Source organism: Tinamus guttatus, unplaced genomic scaffold (assembly GCF_059628265.1).
Source record: "Tinamus guttatus ecotype Peru unplaced genomic scaffold, ASM5962826v1 Tinamus_guttatus_pri_ptg000211l, whole genome shotgun sequence".
Lineage (NCBI taxonomy): Eukaryota > Metazoa > Chordata > Aves > Tinamiformes > Tinamidae > Tinamus > Tinamus guttatus.
In genome coordinates, this window is record NW_028288745.1 from 6,421,149 (window position 1) to 6,447,176 (window position 26,028).

The 26,028-nt window shown below is 40.2% G+C and overlaps 1 protein-coding gene across 1 annotated transcript; it reads left to right on the top strand.

Moving 5' to 3' along the window:
* Positions 1-1,222: 1,222 nt before the first annotated feature.
* DHX9 (DExH-box helicase 9) lies at positions 1,223-25,448 on the top strand. The gene is made up of 27 exons (XM_088524508.1): positions 1,223-1,374; positions 3,030-3,170; positions 3,365-3,482; positions 3,789-3,892; positions 4,306-4,454; positions 7,429-7,475; positions 8,137-8,273; positions 8,885-8,974; positions 9,076-9,237; positions 10,466-10,543; positions 10,891-11,082; positions 11,717-11,858; positions 12,319-12,401; positions 13,553-13,709; positions 14,229-14,329; positions 15,049-15,262; positions 15,476-15,570; positions 15,752-15,825; positions 16,476-16,628; positions 17,561-17,721; positions 18,773-18,884; positions 19,627-19,788; positions 19,949-20,076; positions 21,014-21,243; positions 23,247-23,362; positions 24,120-24,320; positions 25,208-25,448. The coding sequence occupies exons 1-27, from the start codon at positions 1,264-1,266 to the stop codon at positions 25,446-25,448; spliced, it is 3,699 nt and encodes a 1,232-aa protein (XP_088380634.1). The 5' UTR covers positions 1,223-1,263.
* Positions 25,449-26,028: the final 580 nt, after the last annotated feature.

Consider the following 26,028-nt stretch of genomic DNA (forward strand, 5'->3'; position numbering starts at 1 on the left):
TCTCCCCTGGTCTTAACCCTTCTCTTCTGAGAGTATTTGTATTTTGCGAATTTAAGTGCCCATGCTCTCTACTGCTCAGGCTGTAAGGTGTGATGGCGCCCTCACAAGCAAAAGTGATTGCAGTGCACAAGGGTATGTGGAAGGGGAGGAGAAGAGGCAGGGAAACACGGAGCTCTGGTTCTGAACTTTTCATAACCCAGTGTGTGAAATATTCTACTAATTTCCTTCTAATTTCTAATTCCATAATAAATTCAGACTAGTACAGGTTCCCTCTGTTCCCCCCAGCTCTGAATTTGTAAAAAATTTAGAGAAGCTTTTCCCACTTCTCAGACTTGGGAAGAGAGCTATCTCACCATGGATGCTGCAGCTCTGGTAGCTCATGGTCTAACTGTTGCTTAGAAAAAAACACAACCATGAACATAAAACAATAACTGATTTTTAGTCTTTTTTCTAACATCTCCACTAAGACACTAAATATTTTTATTGAAATTCTAGTGCTGCAATTTCCTGATTATTTTAGTATGTGATACAGGAATTAATGACACCTAGATAAGGCATTTTTAAAATATTGTTTTCTAACAGATCCAAATTATTTTGGTTCAACAATTTGTATACTCATCTGTCACTATCAATTCTCAAAAACCTTTTGGTCATTTTTTGACTTCTGTATTCAATATTGATTATAAAATGTTGTTTTAAATGCTTGCATTGCTGTTTCCTTTATCTCTTGTGGAAAATGCTGTTGCTGAGGCTGTAGGGGAGCAGTGCGGGAAGCTGAACTCTAGCCTCGTGGGCTGTTTTTTCACAAGTCATCAGGACTTCATGGTCGGATAACACATAAACGGGCGTCCTAGAACAGCAGAGAGTCAATTATTTTTAGAGGTTGGGGTGAGGAAAGGTTTGTCTGCTGCTTTTGCTCCTGGCTGCCAGCCCAGCCTTCCCTCAATCTTAAAGCTTTTCACTAATCGCCTCAGCACTTTGCAAGGTCCGTCTTCGCGTCGTGGTGCTGTTGTCCCCATAAGGTGCTGGATTTTTGTGGAGCTTCTGGAGCTGTTTTTGGCATCCAGCTTTTCCTGGCGCAGGAAAACTGCGGCCTTAAGGCGCCCTTTGGCGCGTGCGCTCTCTTGTCCCGCCGCGGCCTCCGTCGCGGCGCCCGCCCGCCATGCTATGGGGCGGGACGAAGGGGGCCACCCCTGTCTGCGATAGCCCCACACTCCCGGGGGTCGTTAACGGCCGCCGCGGAGGGCCGTTAACGGCCGCGCCATGGGCGACGTTAAGAACTTCCTGTACGCCTGGTGCGGCAAGAGAAAGGTGACACCCAACTATGAGATCCGCGCGGCGGGCAGCAAGAACCGGCAGACGTTCCTGTGCGAGGTGCGGAGCCTGGGCTTTGTGGGCTTCCTTCGGGGCGCGGCGCAGCCCCGAGCGCGTGGGTTTCCACTGGTGGGGTGTGTGTGTGTGTGTGTGTGTGTGTGTGTTCAAGGGCCTCACATGGGTGTGCAGCCCTCCTTGGAGGAGGGCAAAGGGGGTTGCAGTGTGAAGCCCCTCGTGGGCGAAAGTCGGTGTGCAAGGCGTCTCCTCCCTTACCTTATGGGCTATTGGAAGGTAATTGTAAATCGAAAGAATAAAGAGGTGGTTGCACATTTAAATTTCTCTTGTGTAGGCTTAAAACATACAGAATTGTTTCGTGAACATAGAGTACCCTGGAAAAACAAATATTATAATAAAAAAGATTCATTATTTTAAGGTGGATGTGTGCGCTGGCTCTTGTGGCCCAGAAGAGTTCGATCATTTGCAAAAGTTTTGTTGAAATGTATTGAAAGAAAATTCTGTTGCACTGGTCTGTATGCTGTTACAGCGTTGCTCTGTATTTGACTGTTGAAGTGCTGAATGTTCTACCAGAGAACTTAAAATTCACATTGTCTCTGAGAAGGAACGGATAGTCAGCCCAAGGGTGTTTGAGGAATGGATTAGTTGTAAATAAAAATCATAGACTTGGACTAAGCACATTGAATTTGTCATTATGTCCTTCATCTCAGAACACCCCATAGCAAAAGTGACAGCGCAGAGCTGATAGAACAATGCTAATGATATTGGAAGTGAGGCCGAGCAGCATGTCAGAGTTTGAAGAAATGCTGTGACTCCAAACAAGCAGGTGCATGGAAATGTTTATTGCTGGGCATCCCTTTTGCCATCCCTTGTTGGTAACGTTAGTGTCCTTGAAAGCATCTCTGAGTGTCTGAGTACTTCCAAATTTCTTGGGCTTTTCCATTTTCTGGCAGAACCTCCTCTAGAGGTTAATGATTATGTCCCTTTTTTCCCCTCCCCTTTGAGTATATTCTACTTGTGATCAGAATGAGGATCCCTGTATTCTCCTTCCTCTTACATGGAGATGCTCTTCTTTTCTCTTCTTATGTAAATAGACTTTTGTTTCATGCAGAAAAGAGAGTATTTTAGTTAGTTTGCACTTCTATAATAAAAATCCAAAGTTTGGGGAAACTAGTGATGATGCTGAACGTCAACATGTAAGGATGGAAAATAACTTTAAGATGAAGGGAAGTGGTAGCAGAAAAGTAGCTATAAAATGTCTGATTAGTTTGAAATACAAAAACGTTTCTGTGGTGTACTTAAAATTTGTAGCAGCTTCTCAGATAACCTAGCAGGATAGAAAGATGTTTTAAACTGTGGCTCTAAGTTTGTGAAGTGCGTATGGACTTGCTCGCTATAATAACATGGAGATGCAGTAGAGGACACACGAGCTCACTTCTGTCTCTGTTGTTTGAGATAGGCTAGGGAAAGGCTGGAGAATTTGCTGCTGCTTCCTCGAAGTGGTCCTTTCTACGTTAATTGATTTTCTTTGACAAGGTTTTGGAAAATACTCATTCTCTTGAGAATGGCCTGCTGACATTAATAGATATAAAATATTTTCTGGCCACAAGTTATACCTCAAAGAGCTGTAGGAAGAATAACTTTGTCTTTTCAAGACACTTTCACTTGTATTTATTACAGGTCTGTATTTTAATTTGCAGGTTCGAGTGGAAGGCTTTAACTACATTGGCATGGGCAATTCTACTAACAAGAAAGATGCGCAGAGCAATGCTGCTCGGGACTTTGTCAATTACTTGGTTCGAGTGAATGAAATGAAGACTGAAGAAATCCCTACTTTTGGGGTAAGTTGCACTTTTCTCCATACCAAAAACTAATCTTTGATTGAAATGCTGCGCTAGATATCAGATTTGGACCATATCTATTGTTTTTTCCGTGCCTGATCCTGCGATTGTTTTTGTGATTGCTTAACTTCAAGTTAAGGCTACTTGCTGGTACTTGGCTGGTTAAGAATATTTCCCTTCATTTTCTTCTCTAGCCAGTAGGTGGCGCTACTCCTGCCAGACTGATGCCTGAAGCAGCTGGAGATGTTCCTGGTTCCAGTTCTTCTTCGGGTGGACCTCTTCCTCCACATTTGATTCTAAAGTGTGAAACAGGTAATAGTGTGAATACCAGAATTTAGATATTTGTGGGTGTAATATGGATATGTTGTTGTGATCTCTTTTTTTTTGTTTTGTTTTGTTTTCTTCACATAATTCTGTCCACAGAAGACAGTTACAAGTGAGAAGTTGTAGTTTTGAGGCAGAGGTGTGAATCACTGCATGAGCTCTGAGGGAGTGTTCATGTCCTGTTGAGATGGCCAGGCAATATGTCTCCATACATCTCCATTTTTCTATATGATTAGGGGAAGCAACATTCTTTTTGCTGTCTTTGTTTTGTTTTGTTTTTCTTTCCCTCAGTAGATAATGGTCTAGGTGCTGCACCTGGTAGCAGTGGATCTCAGTGGGATCGAGGAGCAAATTTGAAAGATTACTATTCAAAGAAAGAGGAACAAGAAGTGCAAGCAGTAAGCCATTTGGTTTTATTCTATTCTCCTTTACTTTAGTTCTCAAATAGATGTCTTTCACTCCCTTTAACTTATTATTAGCATTTAACTAATAATTAGCATTATTAGCATTTATAATCAGGCTTGCAATTTTCATTAGATATTTTGCCCCTGGTGTATTACATACCTGCTGACTTTTAACAAGGCTAATTTAACTAAATTGAAAGGAAAAGAAATCATTCTGGGTGAATATCAGATTATTTGAATAGAGATTTTATGACCAAAATTAGAAAGTACTGAATACTTTTCATCATTTTCTGTAAAGAAATCTTAACTATTTTAAGGTATCTAGACAAGTTACTTCAAAAACTTGTTTTAAGAACATTTACAATTGAAATCTAATAGGAACCTATAAATGTTTCTTTTAATATTAGACGTTGGAGTCAGAAGAAGTGGACTTAAATGCTGGTCTTCATGGGAATTGGACCTTGGAAAACGCCAAGGCACGTCTGAACCAGTTTTTCCAAAAGGAGAAGATTCAGGGAGACTATAAATACACTCAAGTGGGGCCTGATCACAACAGGTCTGGTAGTTTCGGTCACTTCCTGTATATTAAGGATTAGACGTATTTTTGGTAATAATGTTTAATCATACTTATTTGTAGTACTCTGCGGATCTGTAGGAGAAAGTGATATTCTTTTCCAGGGCCAACAACATTTGAAAAATAGTGATCAAAGTTCTTGCTAAGAGAAGGTGCAAACACATTAATTTCTGTCTTCATTTCAGTGCCTCTGACTAGCTTATCTTTCTATACTGTTTAATTCAGTTTCAAAATTGTAACATCCCTAAATCTTGAAATTGGAGCAATGAGCATTGGTGCTGAGATTTGAGTAACTCGGGGGGGAAAAAATCAAGTTTTCATGGATGTCTGGCTTTTACAATGATTGCTGTGACCTAGTTAACAACTGATACATCAATTTGAGTGGAGGGAGTGCTGAATTGCTTGCAGTGGTTGTTTGTATAACTGCAATTTCCTTTGTACAATTTGAGTAAATCTTAAGTATGTTTATATTTGTTTAGCTAGGATTGTGCTACAGGGACAACTTATTTCTATTATGGTTGATGTTTTTCAGCAGAATCTTCTACTGGAGGACACATGAATTTGACAGAATCCAAGTGATCTTCTTGCAGGACTTCTGAGTGTGTTAAATTTCAGTTGAAACCAGTTGATTCCTTTTTGACTTTCTACCTGTTCCATCAGCAGACTGTAATTGAACTGAAAGTTTGCTTGTCCTTCTCCCAAATGAAAATAATATATAACAGATTGTGCATAAAGAACTGATGTTTTGGATATTTTACTCCTATCCAGAATAATTCTCACTTAATACTTATCTTCTAGCACTTCATCTCCATTTATATTTTCGAGGAAGGACATTTCTCTCCCTTGAAAGAGCAATGCAAAAAATAGTTTATACAGTGCTAGGAACTTAATACATGTTTGTTTCAGGTGATGTACTTGAGCACTACCTTTATTTTATAGTTTGCAGATTGTAATTCTCTTTGATAGATTTTTCTGAAAGCAAAAGCATTAAAATCCATATATGTGCTATGCATATTCTTAAGTAGGAAAAGGTGACCACTGGTGACAGTATGTTTCTCAGCCCACTTACTGTTTTCTGAAGAGCATTTCAGGGTGTAGTATCTGTTACACCCAGGAAAGCTCATGTGAATTATTCTTGAATGAATGACAGAAGCGAGACAATGTAAAACTCCTGCAGCTTATCGGTTAAGTAGAAAACCATCTTAGTGTGCCCTAACATTCTGTGGCAGAGAGCAAAAAACCTTTCTACCACACGTAATCATTGTAGTACATCTGAAATCATTCCTCTCATTGTTATATGTTTTGGAGTTTTGAGGAGAGTTTTATATGTATATATACATACATACATATATATATGTATGTGTCTATATATATAAGAAAAGTGTCAGTCTTGATCTCAGCTTTTTAAAGGGAAATGTATTTTTTATTTTGTTTTCAGTAGAGAGTAGTCAGCAGGTATAAGAACTTGGCAATAGCAATAAAATTTGCAAAAAAAATTAGGAAGTTTGTTTCAGTTTTGAAAGGAGAGTGTAATTGTGTATATAAATCTTAAGGGATGGAATGTGACTCTTCTCCTTTGGGATGCCTAGTAGTGCAGGATGCCTCTCCTTCTTTTTGTTGATCCTGAAGACAGTAGCAGGGGGCGACACCAGGAATCTGTGCTTATTCATACATGGACTGCTTAGGCTGTACTAAGCAATCTCATGGGAGTCTCTTGTAAACTGATTTTGGTGTCGCTCTTCTGCCCTTAGGTGGAGGAGAATGAGATTGAATGCTGACTGTAGGCCTGGCTGAGAAACATACTGGCATCGGTACCTTAGCTGACTGTTGTGTCCCTCAAAGCCAGTGGCCTTTGACCCATGAAGCCACTGTGCATGAAGGTCAGTTTATAGTAATACAGGAAGGAGTTCTAACATGTAACCTTTTTGTCTATTTACAGCAAGAAATCAAAGACACAGCTGCAAGGTTCTGCATGTAGCTGTGGAATACCAGAGGCATAGTTTTCAAAGCAGAGCTACGTCTGATTAAAATCCAGCCATACATCTTGAGTCATATTTGCAAGTTTAAATCCAGTCTTACAAGAACTTGGCTTTAGTCTTTAATCTGTATAAATAATGCACTTAGATTTGTGGCTTTAAAAACATGGATTTATTCTTCCGTCATCCACTGTTGACATGACTATCTAACTGCTTTAAACCTAACCAATGTATCAATAGACCATTAAATGAATTTGCCACAGAGCTACTAGGCGCACTATTGCCTCAGAGTTTGCAGCTAAGGGCTTCATGAAAATTCAAGTATGCAAATATTGCATCTCCTTTTTTTCAGACACTTTGAACATAGACACTTCCAACATAGTCTTTGACAAAATGATTCGATTTAGTTTTGTCTATGCTATGAATAGGCCAAATATTATACCTACTCCTTTTCGGCATTGACGTTGTCACTTAAGTGTTGCAGCCAAGTTAATAAATCCCACTTGGGATCCTGGGTTTATCAGCTTTGGCCCATGTTACATTAGCATGTTATGTGCTTTGTAACTGTTGTCTCAGACAGTTTGGAGAATAGTTCCTAATATATGGCTTTAAATTTTGGTGCTAGACAGTAGTATTTGCAGGATTCTTAATGGATCTGATGATAGAAAGTTTGTTACTGTTGAACTTGAGGTTAAAGGGAGTAAAGGCACTAATGTCTTAACCCTAGTCATCAATGAATTGAACCTCTGGCTTGAGTGCGCAAGATCCAAGCTTCTGACTGAGTTTTCATTCTTAAATGCTTTTCAGAGAAAAACAAAGCACACTTAAAATTATAGAACTATTATTTTTAAAGGATTAAATAAGAAAATATTGCTGAATTTTGATGTTTAGGTAAAAAAAAATGGAGAGTGACTATTTCGGCAGAGTTGATTTCAACTATTCTTGGTAATTGTAGTCCTCTTCCTTTCATTCTTTGACAGGAGTTTTTTTGCAGAAATGAACATTTATGTGAAGCAGCTGGGCAGAAGTAAGTGTTCCTTGTGTGTGTGTTTTATCCTAGCAAATGTTTCATGCCAGTGCAGAGAACTAGGTAGAACCCTTGAGTAGGGGTTTCTGAACTTGGATTTTGGCACAGCTTCCAAAGGCGAAGGTTCATGTTTGCTTCCTGATATTAAATCCTTCTTTTTGTGTGCTCCTCGTCTGTTACATGCTTCCACGAGTCTTTCTTCCCAGTACAGGGAAATGCCTAACAGTTATGATAGATCTTGTTTGTCTTGGTAACTTGTGCTTTACAGATACTACTGAAATGCAGGTGTCTGTTGTGTTCCCAGATACTAGCTCTGCTTCCTTAACAGCTTTTTATATAGAGACTGTGGTAAAGCTTATATGATATTGCTGGTTGGTAAATGATAATCATGCTTCCTTAGGTACTGAAAGTAGAAAAGGCCTAATAGTATCATTTATTGAGTTCCTTAGAAGGGAAATATCAGTTATTAACATTATGCAGCTAATGTGAGTGAGCTGATAAGTGCATCTTATGGAATTTTGTATTGGAAGTCTGGATTTATCAAGAGTCGAGACTCTTTCCGTGAAACCTGGCTTGTGTGAACAATCACAAACCCCATCTCAGTAGTATCTTTGTGGAGGGTGTTTGCATCATCAACCACTCTAAGCTTTGTGTGCTGCAGGGATCTTCGGCCGTGAGCATGGATCAAACAAAAAGCTGGCAGCACAGTCCTGCGCCCTTTCTTTAGTTAGACAACTCTACCATCTTGGGGTCATAGAACCTTATTTGGGACAGACAAAGAAGAAGGAAGGAGAATCGGTAAGTTGTGTAGAAGACCAGAAATTGTTTTTTGTTTTAGGGACATGCAAAACCCTCTTAGAAAGGCAAGGCAGTGAGTTAATGTTTGCGCTTGATATTTAGCAGATCAGAAGTTAGTAAGTCATTTTGATTCTTTCAACAAGTCACTGATTCTTGGTCCGGCCAGTAATTTGTATCAGAAATACAGTCTAGGTTGTATTTGAGTGGATCAGAAAAGGGTTTTGATAGCATGTTAACAGCAATAGGACTTGCAGCAAATGCTTTTATCAGTATAAATTTTCTAGAGGCTTAGAAATGGAGATCTGCGCATGCTGCATGCAGTTCTCTATATACATTTAGCATTTTTAGGCATTGAATTACAAATATGGCAGTATCTTCCTGTTAAATTTAGACATATAAAAATATTCTACAGATTCTTGTTGGACAGAAAGCTATTGAAATGTTTCAAAAATGTGAGTTTTGAGCTGATGATGTTCTTTTTCTTTGTACTAAGAACTATTTGCTGGATCAGTGTACTATCTAGTAGTCTGCAGTTCTTATTTTCATTGTCCTGTATTTTTGTGTATATCTGTATGTAATTTTAAAATATTTAATAATATTCCACTTAACAGATGGAACCCTATGAAGTGTCAATCTCTTCTGAGTTAGAAAATCAGCTGCAAAACATTGTACAGGAGCTGTCTCTGGAGACTGTGCCATTGGTGAGTGGGTGGTTCAGCTGCTTCACTCGATTATGTAGCATCAGGCCTGCTTGTTTTAATACATTGATCCTTCTCTGCCCACCTTTGTTTTGGATATATAGCCTGAAGATCCCAGGAATCCAGTTCTGATTAACATTGGAAAGTTGGCACATTTTGAACCATCCCAGAGACAAAGCCAAACGGGAGTTGTTCCGTGGTCACCACCTCAGTCCAACTGGAACCCTTGGACCAGCTGCAATATTGATGAGGGTCCCCTAGCTAATGTAAGACAGCTCAAAAACCTGACTTGTTTTTGCTTTTTTGCTTCTGGAACTTTTGAATGCTTTTTTTCATCATATTTTCTCCTGAACTAGTTCAAAAGAGAAAATAAATCTTCTTCCTATCTTGAACTGGAAGAAAGGAGTTCTTTCACTGGTACAAATTCTTTGTACCATATTCATGTTTTGTTAGGCCCCTAAGTAGCAATGCCTTGGATGTCCCTTTTTTTCTTTTTTTCTTGGTATTGTGCAGTCGTTAAAAGTTTAAACAGAAATTACAAGGTAAGCATACGGGCATTGCATTTATAATTCACGAGGTGCTGTCTTCCAGTTTTCCATGCTAAGGATCTCTCTCGAAAGGAAAGAGCGTTCCGCGTGGTGTCACTGCATAACATGACTGCTTGTTTTTTCATTGTTTCTGATCCCATTCACCACAGGATGATTAAAAACCAGAAATATAGTATCATAAAGTGAGGAGGAAGAGGAGAAATAGTATGATGCCAAGTACAATGAGTTGAATTTGGCTACCAATGCAATCCAATCATCAAAGATTCTCCAAACAGGAATTTCAGTATCCTACTGCAGGGACCAAAACAGCAGTTTAATTCTTTTTTTTTTCTCTGTAATTTTTCTGTAAATAACTTTTGTTATTTGTTTGTATATCTGTTGATATACCTTTTTTTTTTTTTAAAAAAAAAAAAAAAAGCTTAATAAAACAGCTTGTTGCTATTTAAAATGCATAGTGAATATATTTACTCACAGTGAGCTAGCTTCATGCCTCATTAGGATTTCTATTCCCTAGTTAAGGTGCACCTTAACTTCCTTTTAGCCAAGTTAGCCCTTTAGTAGCAAATAGAATCTTGAAATTTTTTTCTTCTTAGTTGAATTATAAGGTTTATCAGATAAATTTATCTGAGTTTTCCTTTTTCAGCTACTATTTTGTGAGCAGTGATGTACTTGCATTATTTTATTTCTTGGAGAAAAAACCTGCTGTCGCTGTGGTCATCTGAGCGTCTCCTTGGCTTTTTCAGTTTGTGGGGGTCTATTTGAAAAACGTCTGGGCCTGGCCATTTAATTTCAGCACGAAAGAATGGAATAGGACATCTGCATTGCGCTTTCAAGAAGTTATATAGGACATGATCCTTTACTGAAATTTGGAATTGTTACATTGGTGTGACTGATCTTATAATAAAATAGAACATTGACAAATCTCCAAACTGTGTTTACTTTGCAGGTCACTCCAGAGCAAATAAGCACAGATTTGAAAAGTGATTTTGTATACCGTTTGGAGCAAGATCAAGAATTGCAAAGGGCAAGTGCTCTTCCTGTGATTTGGCATGCTTGTGTTAATCTTATTATTTTCCAAAAGAAGGTGACTGTAGCACACAGGATGCAGAGTATTATGGATAGCAGTAGTAATACATGCCACATTTTCAGAAATACCGGATGCTGCTGTGGGTTAGGTAAAAGCTGTGAGGAATGTGTGAAATGTGTTGCTGTTGTTTTAGGAGTCTAATTAGAATAACCTATAGCTTTAAGTAAGTGAAATCTTCCTAGAGAAGTGAAAGGAAGTAAGAATGCGGAGCAGAAAAGATTAATGTTTGGACATGAATAGAAATGTGATTTCTTCCCCCTCCCCCCACCCACTATCTTCCCCAGATACTACAAGAGAGGGAGACCTTACCTGTGAAGAACTTTGAAAATGAAATTCTGGATGCAATCCATCACAATTCTGTGATTGTGATTCGTGGTGCCACTGGTTGTGGCAAAACCACGCAGGTTCCACAATACATACTGGATGAATATATCAAAAACGGCAGAGCTGCAGAATGCAATATCATAGTGACTCAGGTAAGGAGTACCTGCCAGGTGCAACTGCTTCAGGTTCATGACTGGGTACTAGACATAATCTATTAAGATGTGCTGAGAAATCTAATCTTCATTCATGGAAGCTTGAAGAAGCTTCTTTCTCAGTGCTACATGTAGGAACGAGGAGTTTCACTTCACCGTGACATTAATGCTGCGGCTCCCTGTGTTACTTTCTAATGATTTATGTTGTTTCATTATTGGATAGTGCTTGGGAGAACAATACATATGAGAAATCTCAGCATCATATATCTCTTAATTTGAGGTGTTTTTTTTCCATATCCTCTGAAGAGAAGAGGTACCTTGCTGGTACCTTGCCCATGTGAAAAATTACTGGCTGTTTGAGGGGAAGATTCCTCAAATGCCAGGTGATAGTTTCCACCAGGTGATAGTTTCCACCAGGTGATAGTATCCTAATAACCTTTCTTTGGTATGCATATAAACAACAGTTCCGGAACAAAAAGTCTTACGACTACAAATAGTACCGTTGTAATGTCTGTTGTGTAAAGAAATCTTAGGAAAGGACACACATAACTATTGTAACTGGTGTTTGTGGTGATATTGTGCTAAGCTAGTAAAACTTCGTAGTTAAGTGTGGAAAAACTGTTTCATTCCACAGCCTCGGAGAATTAGCGCAGTTTCTGTAGCTGAACGTGTGTCATATGAACGAGGAGAACAACCTGGCCAAAGCTGCGGCTACAGCGTACGATTTGAATCCGTACTTCCTCGGCCACATGCCAGTGTGATGTTCTGCACTGTAGGTTTGTATATCCTTGTTGAGATATGGAGTTTATTTATGTGTCTGGAGTCCTAGAGCTAGCAGCAAAAGCAGAAGCACATGCTGTTCTGGCAAGGAAGAATGAAGGTAGTTTGGTTTGGTTTTCAACTGAAAGTTTCATAAATCAATCTAATGTGATCTAATATGACCTGCATTACTAATATAGCTAATAATCACTTAAGATGGAATTGCTATATGTTGTTCCTTAGAAGATGGAAAGGGAAGTGGTAACTGGTGAGAAGGAAGAATGAATCTCTTTAGTAGTAATATTTTATGCCCTCTTGTTGCATGTACAGATGAAAACATTGGAGGGGTTAGTGGTTAGTAATGCTGGGCTGTTGGCATATATGTCTTTTCAAACAATGCCACTCTTCTTGACAATGTTTTATCTGAAATTATGAGTTTTTATCTACATTAACATCTAATTATTATATTTGCTCAAGGTGTCCTTCTAAGAAAGCTGGAGGCTGGAATCCGTGGCATCAGTCATGTTATCGTTGATGAGATTCATGAGAGAGATATTAATGTGAGTTACCTGGTGATTTGGATCATATTGCTGTCTGTGTTTGTGCTATTGAATTTTTTATGTGTTCCTGGATTCTACATGTGTAAAAGGAAATTTCTGTTGAATTTAATGAATGCCATGTATGCAAGTCTTCCATCTGCAATGAGATTTTAAAAATTCTTAATTATTTCTCGCCTCATTAGAAATTCAAGAACTTAGGCTTTCTTGCTATCTTATTTCTTTTGCCTATTAGGATCTCCTACATCCTAATAATTTCTGGAAAATAGAACAATGTTATGCTAGCACTTTTTATTCAGAAGGAGAACAAAACTGAGTGTAACAGTCAAGACTGGTGCAGGGATTTTTTTTTTTTCCCCACACATTTTTGCACCACTTTTTCTGCTGACAATTTTGTATAGCTTAAATTGTACAGCAGTCGTATTTACAGAAGGTGCTGTGTTTACAAAAGTGATATCCTTAAATTCACTTTTCACATAAAAATGCAACAAGCTAAAAACAATGTAATTTAAGAATTGGAATACAGTTGCAGTCTCCTTGATTTTTACAAATAACTTTGTAAGTTTTGGCGTGCCAAAATTGAGAGAAACCATTAAATCCTGCCATGAAGCTTAGGCTTGTTTTGACAGACTCATTCAAAATTTGACTCATTCAAATGGAATCACAATTCTAATTTGGCTGACCTTTCTCTTCATCTATTAAGATTATATTAATGACGTATTGTATAAATTTATATGTGAGGATGGAATTTTATCTCTTGAAATAAGAGCCTACTTAACTGGAGGACGAAACATATGACAAAAAAGTCGTATGTAAAACTACTGTCTATATAAAGAATGTTTAAAAAGACCTTAGGTTGTAGTGTTTTGGTTGGGGCAAAGATAGCTATTTTGAAAGTTTTTCTGGAGTTTCTTCAATTCTGATAAAACATTCAGCTCCACTTTGCACTGGAAATCTTGCAGTTCTTGGGATAAGAGAATTTTAACATTGGAAGACATTTTTTACCTTTCTCATCCAGCAAAGCTGTTGCTTTGTAAGGTTGTGCACCCTGCAAATATAAACGTACATTACAAATGTAGCTGATTCTCATCTTATTGGAAGCTTTCTTTTTGTGGGTAGGAAATTAACCATGCTCTTACTCTGTTCTTATACAGACTGACTTTCTTTTGGTGGTGCTGAGAGATGTAGTTCAGACATATCCTGAAATAAGAGTTATCCTCATGTCTGCCACCATCGATACTAGTATGTTCTGTGAATACTTCTTCAACTGTCCTATCATTGAGGTCTTTGGTAGAACCTTCCCTGTTCAAGGTAAGTCACTTGTTAACATTTTTTTTATTTTTATAAGTGTTTTTATTAAGTGAAGGCATTTTACTTCATTAAAAGGAACAGCAAAATATCCATTTTAGTTAAATTGCTTTGTAGCTCACAGATATAGTTTATACCAGGCTGGCAATGTAAACAATGACAGTTACCAGTTTCACATGATTATTCTTGGAGGATGAGAGTAGTGCTATCCAGGTAGTGATATTTTTGGATCAATTGTCTGTATTGTTAGGAACTAGGGAAGTAGCTTTAAATGAGCCAGTACTTTTTTACCAGTAGAAGTTGCATGGAAGTATATGGAATAAAGGAGACGGATATTCTTATACACAAGCTGATGAAGAGTTTTCTCCAGTCTTAACTTCATGCTCAACACTAGTGTTCTGAAATATTGCTGTCGTGTCCAGGAAGGAATTCAAGGGATGGTGAAAAGCATCATCTGTGTTCCTTTATTCGACTCTATAGTGGTCATCCCCTTTGCAACCAATAACTTCTGTGTCCTTTCAGAATATTTTCTGGAAGATTGCATTCAAATGACTCAGTTCATTCCTCCATCAAAGGATAAGAAGAAGAAAGAAAAGGATGAAGAAGGTGGTGAAGATGATGATGTATGTTTTGATTTTTTCAGTATTAAAAGTTAAACAAGTGCTCGTTAGGCCTGTAGCTCTAGTTTAAGACGTGTAGTACATGTAGTACTTTTTCTTTCTACTCATGCAAGATGAAAAAGTGCTTTGAAGATAGGTTTGTTTAACAAAGATTGCTGTAATAAAAGCTAATGAATCTATTTTATTAATAAGCAAAAAAATTTTGGGGATGTTACTGAGTGATAGTAAGGAGGAGATAAATTGCTCTAGTAACGGAGTGGCAGGTGGCATTCTGTGTTGTCTGTTTAGTGTTGTTTAACATAAGTATTTTTAGCAGCTTCTGGATTTCTAATATCTGAAATTGCCAATAACTTCAGAAACAGAATTCAATTTTCTCATTACTCCTGTAGCCTCTAAAGTGTTGGTTTATTTTGAATTCTCATGTTTTTGTCCCACTTTTATTTAAAAATAGAACTGAAGTGCATCTAGAGGTTAAAATATGGAAGTTAAATTAGTTTAATAGTTCCTCACTGCTAAATTGTTTCAAGTTATAATTGTGTTACTGTTCTAGAAAACTGGGAAGTAGGACTGTCAGCTTATTGTGGGCAATTCTGTGAAGAGTGGATCTTCCCCATCCACCCACTACATTTTTTTTTTTGTATTTGCCAGGGTCTAGAGGTGGAGTAAATTCATCTGTTGCCCCCTGCCGCCCCACCACCTTTTTTTTCTTTTCTCTTTTGTAGACCAATTGCAACCTCATCTGTAGTGATGAATATGGCCCAGAAATTAAATGCTCCATGGCTCAACTAAATGAGAAGGAAATTTCTTTTGAACTCATTGAAGCCCTGCTGCTGTATATTGAGACTCTGAATGTCCCAGGAGCTGTACTTGTATTTTTGCCTGGCTGGAACTTGATATATGCAATGCAGAAGCATCTAGAAATGAGTCCACACTTTGGTATAAGCAACTGTTTTCTATTATAGTTCATATGTTTTTCCAAAAGAAATGCTGACTTGTGTGTAAGAGTGGAAGTTGGATGAGTGGTTTAGAGAGCTGTGACTGATTTGTATAGATAAATGAGAATGAGTACGTAGACATGGTCGTATTGTGCAAAGTAAAAAGGAGATTTGCACACTAACAGTTACTGACCTTCTTGCATTTGTGTTGTAGGAGGCCAGCAGTACAGAATTTTACCTCTTCATTCACAAATTCCTCGTGAGGAACAGCGTCGAGTGTTTGATCCTGTGCTTCCTGGAGTAACCAAAGTATGAGAATCCTTTCTTTGTGGAGTGTAACATGCTTTGCTGTGTTGTGCTTTTATGAAGTGCATTGATGACTTTTTTTGTAGAGGTTTTGCACTTTTTTCTGCAGAAAGCAATATAATTCTCCTGCAATATAACATCAACATTTTAAATATATTTAAATATGCATTTCCTGTTTTCATAGGTTATTTTATCCACCAACATTGCTGAGACTAGCATTACCATCAATGATGTGGTCTATGTTATAGACTCGTGCAAGTGAGTTTATGATGTAGCTTTTTGATTTGTAAATCCTGTTCTTTGGAATCTCAAAAATGGTTTTTTGAATGGGCAGCACTGCCTTGTGTTCCCATAGTAAAAGAGGTGAATTGGAGTACTCTGGCTCACTCGAGACAAGCTTGCATTGTCTTGAGCTGTTCAATACAGTTACAAAGCATGCTGGCATTTCAGTAGGCTACTTTTGGTCAGCTACATTCTCGCTGCTGCTATTCATGTGAGGTGTCATGGGGTCTTGGCATATTTGAAATATGCAGACTGTCCAGTGAATATTACAAGTGGTGTATAGCTGGAAGGAAAATATGAAAATTCTTGGCATCTGTTATGGATCCTGTCTTGCTGTGTGTGTTTTGTAACCACATTGCACATAGAATCTCTCTAATTGCATGAAAATGTTAAGCTTTTGAGACATTTGTGAAAACTTAATTCGGTATATAGCTATAGAGATTGTTTGCTAAAGAACAATATGCTGACTGAGCTTTCAGATAGATGTTTAGCTAAAGGCTGGTTAGTCAAACAGGGATGGCTTGTTCTTAATAGCAGTGTGGCTGCAAGGAATAAAGCAAGAGAAATGATTTGGCAGGACTAGAGATGTAAAACACCTGATCTTAATTTTTTTTTTTCTCTAACAGACAAAAAGTGAAACTGTTCACTGCTCACAATAACATGACGAACTATGCCACAGTCTGGGCATCAAAAACTAATTTGGAGCAGCGGAAAGGAAGAGCTGGCCGTGTGCGTGCTGGATTTTGTTTCCATTTGTGCAGTAGAGCTCGATTTGAAAGGTGAGACTGTGCTCTTCCTGAATGAAAATAACCTTTGAGACTCCTACCAGACCAATATATGCCACTTGTGAGGAAGCTGGGTTAAAAAATTGGGGAAGCAAAGAGAAATGAATTAAGTCAGTTTACTCTTGGGTATTTTTTTCAGAAAAGGGCATTGGAATGAGGTGAGGGCTCTAGTATACCTTAGAAAGTTGCAGGTGCATGGTGCTTCTTGTACAGACAATTCTGTCACTTATTTTAAGTGGGGAAAGTGGTAAAAAGTAGGAAGGACAGATGTTACTTTGGACTGTTTTTTAGGCTGCTGAAGTAGTTGTGGAACCTAATGATCTTGTATTCAGCTTCTTACAAAGAATATAGAAACAAAATGTCATAGATCCATAGTGCCTAGAAGGGAAAGAGAATTTGTATTGTGGACTTGTGCAAGGAGAGACACCAACTAAATGCAAATCTGTTCAAGGTGTTCTGATTTTTTTTCCAGTTGTAGGGGTTTAACAATGTGAGGCAGGATGAGAGCAGCTTGTCTGTCTCACGAGTGGGAGGCTTAGACTTGTCTTAGCAATATGGAAGATAATTGTAAAGGGGCAAGAACTGGCCTGGACGCAGCCATGCTGCCAATCTAGGGGCTGCAACCATGCAGACTGTCTGTTGAGGTGGTGCCTCAAACCGCGCTAGGTAGTGGTCCTGTGAGGGCTGCACGAGCCATGCGTTTTTGTTGTACATTTACCCCAGGAAAAGAATTTGGAAGAATGAAAGATAAATGCTATTAGAAGTGCCTGCATTATAGGAGCACAGTGAGAACAGGTTGGTCTATTGACAGGGAGACAGTACTTGCTTTGGAAGCTGATCGTTTACACTAACAGAGTTGATCTATGATGCTGATCAAAACTTATGTTCAGAAAAATGTGGGCTCTTTTGTTTTATTCTCATGCCAGACTTGAAGCTCATATGACACCAGAAATGTTTCGAACACCCCTTCATGAAATTGCTTTGAGCATTAAATTACTGCGGCTGGGAGGGATCGGTCAATTTTTGGCCAAAGCAATAGAGCCGCCACCTTTGGATGCAGTGATTGAAGCAGAACACACACTAAGAGGTACCACTGTTTTGTCCACAAGACTGTGTGTTAGTGAAGCAGAAGTGACTCTTAAGTATCTTACTCTGCAACCATCAATATCCTCGTAATAGAGGGGAAACTGAGATGGAGTTTCCCCAGTTTCTTCAAGCAACTAGCTGGAGTGTGAATAGAATGAAACAGGGAGGAAACCTAAACTTGTATTTCCTGACAGTAAAGTTCTAGTTAGGTTAAAATTAACCAGAGTAAATGATACCGAAGTCTGCAAATGCAGTATACAAAGTAGAAATTTGCATTTTAAATTTGTATCTTAGAAGGATATTTCTAAAAAACTGTGTTTGTTTCATTTTTGCTTGTTGTACAAATTAAAAATAAACTAGTGAATTTTGTGAAAGGAAGTTTAACAGTTATGGCCAAAAGGCTAGAAAGTTAAGATGATTCATGAGACCCTTCTGTCTGTAAAGCAAATAGCAGCAGACACTTTGCTTGACTTCATTATTGGCAGTAGTTTAACAGCCTGGAGGATGAGCTCAGGTAGTAATGTTTGTGCAGCAAAAGGAGAGCAAGTCAAACAAATCCTCTGAATAGCAAAGCCTTATGGAAGAGTCTCAGAGTTCTCTTATGAGACTTGAGAATTGCAATGAGGGCTTTACAGATGGCTGTGATGGGGCTGCTCTGATTTTTGTGAGGCAGAAATTGGGTAGGATTAGATCAAATTTAGGAAATTTAAAATAAAGTAAAATAGCGTCTTTGGCTTTTCTGGCCTTTGTCTGTCTCTTGTCCCATGTAGAACTCACTGAACTCACTGGAAAATATGTACATAAATTAGATACTAATTGTGGAGAAAGTAGTAAAAAAAAATGGTAAGGATAAAATAAAATATGTTTGTTTAACCCTAGACTGATTTTAAAAATCAGAATGGCATTATTGTATAAAAGGTTAAAATTAAATATAGGTGGTATTCTATGTAAACACTACTATTAAAATCTGAATTTCTTACCTAAGAAATTGTTGGATTGAATTGTTGCTTGGATTAGACAATTATCTTCGATAATATGAGATTTTGTTTCAGAGCTTGATGCCCTGGATTCCAATGATGAGTTGACACCTCTTGGAAGAATCCTAGCCAAACTTCCCATTGAACCTCGTCTTGGCAAGATGATGATCATGGGCTGCATTTTTCAGTAAGTTTAGAAATCTTAGTGCTCTTTTTGCCATTTCCCTGAATTCCTGAGCCACTAGGCATGCATCCTACAAGGGGGAAAAAGAAAAAAAAAAAAAAAAAAAAAAGAAAAAAAGACATCCAGATGAGCAATGAGTGCCACTGTTGGGGACAGGAAACTGAATATTCATGAAAGTAGAGGATAAATAACTTTTAGTTTAAAGAGTAAAATATTCATGAAATGCAGAGGAACTGAAAGGGACCAGTAGAGACAGAATATTTATGAATTAAGAGTGGGACTCTAAATTCTTCAGTGTAGCAGAAATGTGATATTTGAGTCTTAGATTAAACAAAAAATGAATCCAAAGATTCTGCTTCAATAGAAGTTGAGAATTGTTGTTTGCAATTGTGATGACTGTACATTTGTGGGTTTTTTGTGTGTTTGTTTTTTACCCAGAATGGTGAAAAGAAGATGGTGAAAAGAACTGTGGTGGGAGGCAGGGGGTAAGGGAGGGCAAGGAGGAGGATAAAGGACTTAAGAACACATGCTGGAAGGTTAGCTGCTGGAATTTGAACTAAGTTAACATCCACTTTCTGAGAAATACTTCTACAGAGAAGTCTCGTTGACAAGAGCCAAATTACTAAGGTCTCTAATCTCAAGCTTTTATCTCAAGTTTTTACTCATAGCAACAGGCTATAGCAGCTGCTGACAACAATGCTGTGTCCAAACCCCATCCTGATTCCTTTTGTGGTTTCTGTTTCAGTGTGGGAGATGCTGTTTGTACCATCTCTGCAGCCACCTGCTTCCCTGAGCCTTTCATCAGTGAGGGCAAACGGCTGGGTTATGTCCATAGGAATTTTGCTGGGAACAGGTTTTCAGATCATGTTGCTCTGCTCTCAGTCTTCCAAGCCTGGGATGATGCAAGGTATGTTGTCTTGCTGCAGAATTTGATGAGAAGCTATGTGTAAAACTGGGTATGCAAATTTCTGTCCTGACTAGACAGTCAACGGTTGCTTTGAGCAGCTGGATTGTCCTTCTTTTCTTCTTCTTGGTCAGACCTCTAATTTAATTTGTTTCTGTTTTAGAATGGGTGGTGAAGAAGCAGAAATGAGGTTTTGTGAACACAAAAGACTAAATATGTCTACTCTGAGAATGACTTGGGAAGCAAAAGTCCAGCTGAAAGAGATACTCATTAATTGTGGCTTTCCAGAAGGTGATTCTACTTGGACGTAGTATTTTAACTGCATTTTTCATTCTGAGATGAGGCCTATAAATGGGTTTCCCATAATGCTCTTCTAGAGTTACCTCCCAGATTTTCTTTCTTAACTTGTTGCATCCCCTAGATGTGCTCTAAGGGGCTGCGTTTCCTGCTCCTTTCACAGTGGCACACCGTTTGCACACCAATTCTACCCTTATTCGAAGGGAGTTGTCACTTCGTGCTGACTCTGTGTGAGCTAAACCATGTGCTCTGGGCCCCGCGCTTTCCTGGCCACAGGAGGAATCTGCGGGAGTGCAACAACTGTTCAGTATTCTAAAAAGGCCTTTTTAAAGGCTTTCTTCGAGGTGGGCAGGTTCTGAATTTGCCTAACATCCCTGAGAGGTTTGTTCTGTTAAATAGCTGGTTGGATTCAGCAGATGTTCATCTCCCTTTTCTGTTTTTGATACTCCTTTACTTCCCCTTCCTCCCTCCCATGCTGTTAGGATCATTGCTGTGTTTATCCTTTATTTTCTGGGCAACATGACCTGAAAACAAGCCACCCGAAACCCTGGGGAGGCTTGTAACAAACAACGTGAATAAAAACATCCATTCTGACCTCCTCCAAAAGACCTCTCCAAAACAGATGACAGGAAACACACTGTGGTATAGCAAATTCTGGGCAAACCTTGTTGTTGAAGAGCTGCTAGTGCGGTGGGGGAGGAGGGTCAAACATCTCTTTCTAGTTTTATCTTTGAGCTTTTTGATCTCCACAATAGAAAATTGAGTATAGTATTGAAAGGCTGTGAGTGCAGAGGGGTCTTCTGAGAACAGATGTTCAGCCACCCATTTGACTGAACCAGCAGATTCTTGGGTCTGGGATCCCAAAGGGCTTTGTGTGCTGCGTGTCCTGCATGACCCGTGGATGCGAGCCAGTCTTCTGCTCTGTCAACAGAATGTTTGGTGACTCAAGCATTTAACAACACTGGTCCAGATAATAATTTGGATGTTGTAATCTCCCTGCTTGCTTTTGGGGTCTACCCCAATGTCTGCTACCACAAGGAGAAGAGGAAGATTCTCACCACTGAGGGGCGCAACGCACTTATCCACAAGTCATCAGTCAACTGCCCTTTCAGCAGCCAGGACGTGAAGTATCCATCACCCTTTTTTGTTTTTGGAGAAAAGGTAAAGATTTTGATTTTTTTCTTCATCACGTGCAGCTAAGTTGCATCTTGGTTCTTATGGCCTCTCTACTGAAAAGAACCTCCTAAAAACTGGATAATGTTTAGCTTGTGTTCTTCAGAAGGTGAACCTTATGCCATTTGGTCCTCACAGTAATTTTCAGCTGTGCAAATCCAGGAGAAGTGGAAATCTTGGATGCAAAAAAAAAAAGTTCTGATTTTGGTCAAAACAGGCAGCTCATAGAGAAAAGCATTTTATCAGCATCTTCCTTAAGTGACTGCTGTGGGAGCTCTGCTGAACTATTAGGCGCTAGCGATTTTCTGTCCTTACTGTTTTGCTACGTAAGAATCTAGAGGAAAAGTGGGAAAGGGCGCAATGGCCGGGAGGTGTTTGCTTTCTGGCATCTAAGTAGTCAGTCATCAAACTGTCACCAGAGCAATTACTGTTTTTCAAGTCTCTCAGGAACAAGAAGGGGTTCAGGGATGCTCTGGAGCAAGCACGTATTACTTTTCCCAGGGTCCCTATGACCTTTTCCTCCATGCTGTTAGTTTTGCACACACAGCACATATTGTACATGTACAATTAAACCCCTGTTTGCTCTTCGGTTGCCATCCCTGGAGCACGCAAATGCAACTGCTCCTGCTCCCCCTTCTGAAGGAGTAAATGGAGGCTGTGATGCCGTATGGGACGTCGCTGGGGAGCAGGCTGCGGGTTAGGAGCAGGCTGGTTGTGCAGTCTGTGCACTGGGCCCTCGACAGAGCGATGGCAGGGGCCCTCCTGTGCTGCCTGCGACTGTTGGAGCTGGCTGTGCATAGGAGCTACCGACAGGCCTGTCGGAAAGGGCTGTAAAGGTCTTGGAATAAGCATCAAGATAATGAGGTGCCTTGCTGTGAAGAAACTGTCTGAAGGTCTTGAAACAGAAGTGACACTGTAGATGTAATTCTTTTTGTCATGCTCCCTATACATTAGTTCTGAATTCCTTTTTTATGCTGATTTTTTTTATCTTCTCTTTTTGCTGACATATGAGACATTTAAATGGTGACAGACAAAGCACTTGACTTTGGGCTCCTTTAGGCTTGGGATTTTCACATTGACAGTTCAGAAGGATGGTGGGGCTTCACCTCTCCTTCATCTTGTATGATAGGACATGAGTTGGGCAGAGCTTTGGTCTGCCCAGACTGTTTTGCTATGTAAGGTGAACTCCCTGAATAGATCCAAAGACTTTTGAACTCAAAAAGCTGTGTTTTATTAGAATTAACAAAATTGACAGAAAAACTACAGCAAAATACTGGGGCAAAATTGAGAGTGGCTGGGTAAACTGTGGTGAAAGAAGGATTTGTGTGTGCAGCGCTCTCCCCTCTGATACGCACCTACAAGAAGCAAGTTTGAGGCTTGTGGTCCATTTATCTGCTGTAGCTGTTCTTTTGGCCCAGCTTCCATTCAGGAAACTTCAGCTTTGAATGTTTCATGGTTCCCAGGGTAGGAAAACGCTTCTGCCCATTGCCATCATGTCCGAAAGGAGGAGAGATGCAGTGTTTGATGTGGGAGGCTGAAATCCAAAGTAGTGCTGCTCTTTTAAGTGAATGGAGAAGTTGCCTGGGTAGTGAGGCTGTTATCTCTGTTTCCTGTCAGATAACCTTGTTGTTTGCAAAGTGCTCGCTTCAAGTACGAGCTTGTAGTCTCATTTCTGTAAAACAACAGCGGCGGTGTTAGCAGAGCTGCACAGCAGCTTAGAGATTTTGCATATGCAGGACCCTGCTGAAGAAAAGCAGCCAGCAGTGCAGAAGCTGGGGAGATAGTTCAGCTATGTGCTGGTCGTTTTTATATCGTCGTAGCTAGAGATGGCTCTTGCAAAATAAAACTACACAAGGGCAGACATGCAATCATGGCAAAGTGTGGTGCTTTTTATTTATTTATTTATTTTTATTAACCGGTGTTGAATCAGCACTCGCTTCGTTTGCAAGTGTGTCCTTAGAATTTCCTAACCTGTTCCCTTCCATCTGCAGATCCGGACGCGAGCCATCTCTGCCAAAGCCATGACGCTGGTGAGCCCGCTGCAGCTGCTCCTCTTTGCCTCCAAGAAGGTCCTGTCTGATGGGGAGCTCGTTCTGGTGGACGACTGGTAGGGCCTTGCGTGGTGCTAGTGGATATTCAGATGAGTATCTCTAGAATAGGGTTCCTAGAGCAAGCCAGGCAGGCAGGACAGATACTTTCCGTTGTTTGTATGAGGAAGGGGCGGGGGGTTATTTTGTAAGTACTGTTTTGTATAAATCGTCTACTTGAATTAAAAACATGGCACCAGGCAATTTCTGTGAAAGCTATTGTTTTTTTCTTCTTTAACTGGAACCTGAATAAGATTTTGGATGCTCCCTTCAGAGAGAGGCTAATGGAACCTTGGTTTTTAAGTCTCAGAAATACAGCTTGAGTAGAGAAATGGCCTTGACAAAGTATTATGTGGATTATACTTTTCCAGTCAGTAATGCACTTTTCCAGTAAGCAGTATTTGTGAGGTTGCCCTGTAGCCTTCAAAATCTTGAAGCTTTTTGGATTACTTTATGTTTTTGTACAAATGCTCCAAAAATAGCCTGCATTTTCAAGCCAAAGGTTATGTATTGGTATTACTTGAGTGTTCCACATCTAAAGAGCAAAGTTAAACAGAAGGATAGTAGATGTTTTAACAATGTCAAATTTTAGAGATCTGGCCAACTCCCTCTTGAATTTTATATTTCCCCACAGCAGATGTGAGTTTCGAAGATGAGAATATAGATTTCTGGTTGTATATGCAGTGCTTAGTGAAAGCTTAGATGGAAACTATTTCTGAACAATTTATCTCCTGACAGCAGCAGTACATCTAATGTAACCGTGTAACTGTGCTCTAGGATCAAACTGAAGATGTCCCATACCGCAGCGACCTGCATCACTGCTCTGCGCGCTGCAGTGGAAGCCCTCGTTGTGGAAGTAACTAAAGATCCCGAGATCATGAGGCAGCTGGACCCAGGAAATGAGCGCATGTTGAACATGATCCGCCAGATCTCCAGGCCCTCGGCTGCGGGCATCCACCTCATGGCTGCCAGCACCAGGTTAGCTCAGCCCTGCTTGCTTGTGTCCCTGGAGCCCTAGGGAAGGGCACGTGCTGCAGCCCCCGGGGGGAACACTCAGAGCTAGAGCAGTCTCAAGCTTGCAGCCCTGCTTACCCTGCATGGGGCCAAGGAAACCCAGAGCTCAGGGTGCAGACCGTCCGCTGTGGACAGGACCTGAAGCCTTTTGCTTTGGATGTCTGTGGTCTGAGTGTACGTAAAATTGTCCTGTGCGGAGTCTTGTGCAGACAAATCACTGGCTGCTTCCATGGGAAGGACAAAGGCGCTCCATGGTAACAGCGCTGCTTCCTGACACGTTTCATCACTTGTTCCAAAACATAGTGACTTTCAAAGAAAAGATGATCCAAATTTATTCTGGGTAAACCTAGTCATCCCTGTCCCTGGGAATCAAAGTAAACATTTGGCTGCTTTGTTTTCCCCTTGCACCCCTGCATAACTTAATTTAGTGTTTCAGCTGAGCTTTAAGGCTTAATCTAGTGTTTTATTTCTGAGACAAAGAAAAATGAATACGTGCAAGCTGTTAGCAAAAGGATTCAAATATTGTACCTCACTGATGTGTGAGGAGCAAAATAAAGATCCCTGTGCACATAGGTAGGAACTGAGCTCCCCACTCATCTGTGTGAGTGGAGAAGCTGGGTTGGGAGGAAAATTTGCTACCCCAGGCATAGACCTGACTGAGGATTTGCTCCTGCAACACTTCTGGCTGTTTCTGGCTTTTCTTTGCTCATGTGGAAGGGCACCCTTCAAGTACAATTGAATAAACAGAAAACAGGCCTGTTAACTGCACCTTTTTGAAATTCCGTATTGCTGGGCTTGTAAGGAATGGCACCGGTGAATTGTGTCAGACGTGTGCTGCTTCTCTCTGCCAGGTTTGGAGACGGCCCTCGCCCCCCGAAAGTGGCTCGCTACAACGGCGGCGGGGGAGGTTACCCGCGCAGCGCTGGCTTCAGAGGTGGGGGGTACTGGGGCTGCAGCCCCTCCCGTGGGGGCGCGGGGGGGAGAGGCTTCCAGGGGAGCCCGGCGGGAGGGGGGTATCGAGGCGGAGGGTATTGGGGAGCGGGCGGCAGGTACAGAGGGGGCTATGGGGAAAGGGGGAGAGGTGGGTGGTAGTTGTGGGAGTTCAATCGGGTCCTCCTGCCCCAACAACAGCCCTTGTGTTTCCTCGTGTCCTTTCTTGTTACCAGTGTTTGCTGTTTCAGTTGCCTAGAACTAGCACAGCTTTGTAAGATACTGTCCCCTTGTTAAGGAATTTACCACAACTTGTGTTATTTTGTTCTTAATAAAGTGTTTTCGAGACTCATATGCTAGAGTTGTCATATTTGGGTTATATGGGCTATAACATCTATTTGGATTTAGATTTTAAACCCACTTGTTGTGTGATTAGGTCTGGTTGTGGGCAGTAGGCAGCCTTCTGAAGAAAACCTCTTGATCATCTAAAGCCATTCTCTGCCAAACTACTTTCAAGTTACAGAATGTGAATTGGTGGGGATTATGTTGTCGTTCACTACTAAACTGCATGTTTGGCCTTGCTGCAGCAGTTGGTGTCTGTTTCTAACAGGCAACAGTTGGTTCCTTCCCAGCCAGCTCCAGGCCTAGCACTCGCTCCATAGCGCTTGGCAGCACAGGGGCTGAAGAGGTAGCTCTTCCTGAGGAGAGGTAGCACAGGAACCTGGATATTTCATTCTTTCAA

What these genes read in the sequence shown, in the direction of transcription:
- DHX9 (XM_088524508.1), top strand. Translation starts at nt 1,264, where the DNA reads ATGGGCGACGTTAAGAACTTCCTGTACGCCTGGTGCGGCAAGAGAAAG. An exon ending in ATGAGGGTCCCCTAGCTAAT is followed by an intron (nt 9,238 to 10,465) that starts GTAAGACAGCTC and finishes TTTACTTTGCAG; the next exon opens with GTCACTCCAGAGCAAATAAG. An exon ending in TTCATGAGAGAGATATTAAT is followed by an intron (nt 12,402 to 13,552) that starts GTGAGTTACCTG and finishes GTTCTTATACAG; the next exon opens with ACTGACTTTCTTTTGGTGGT.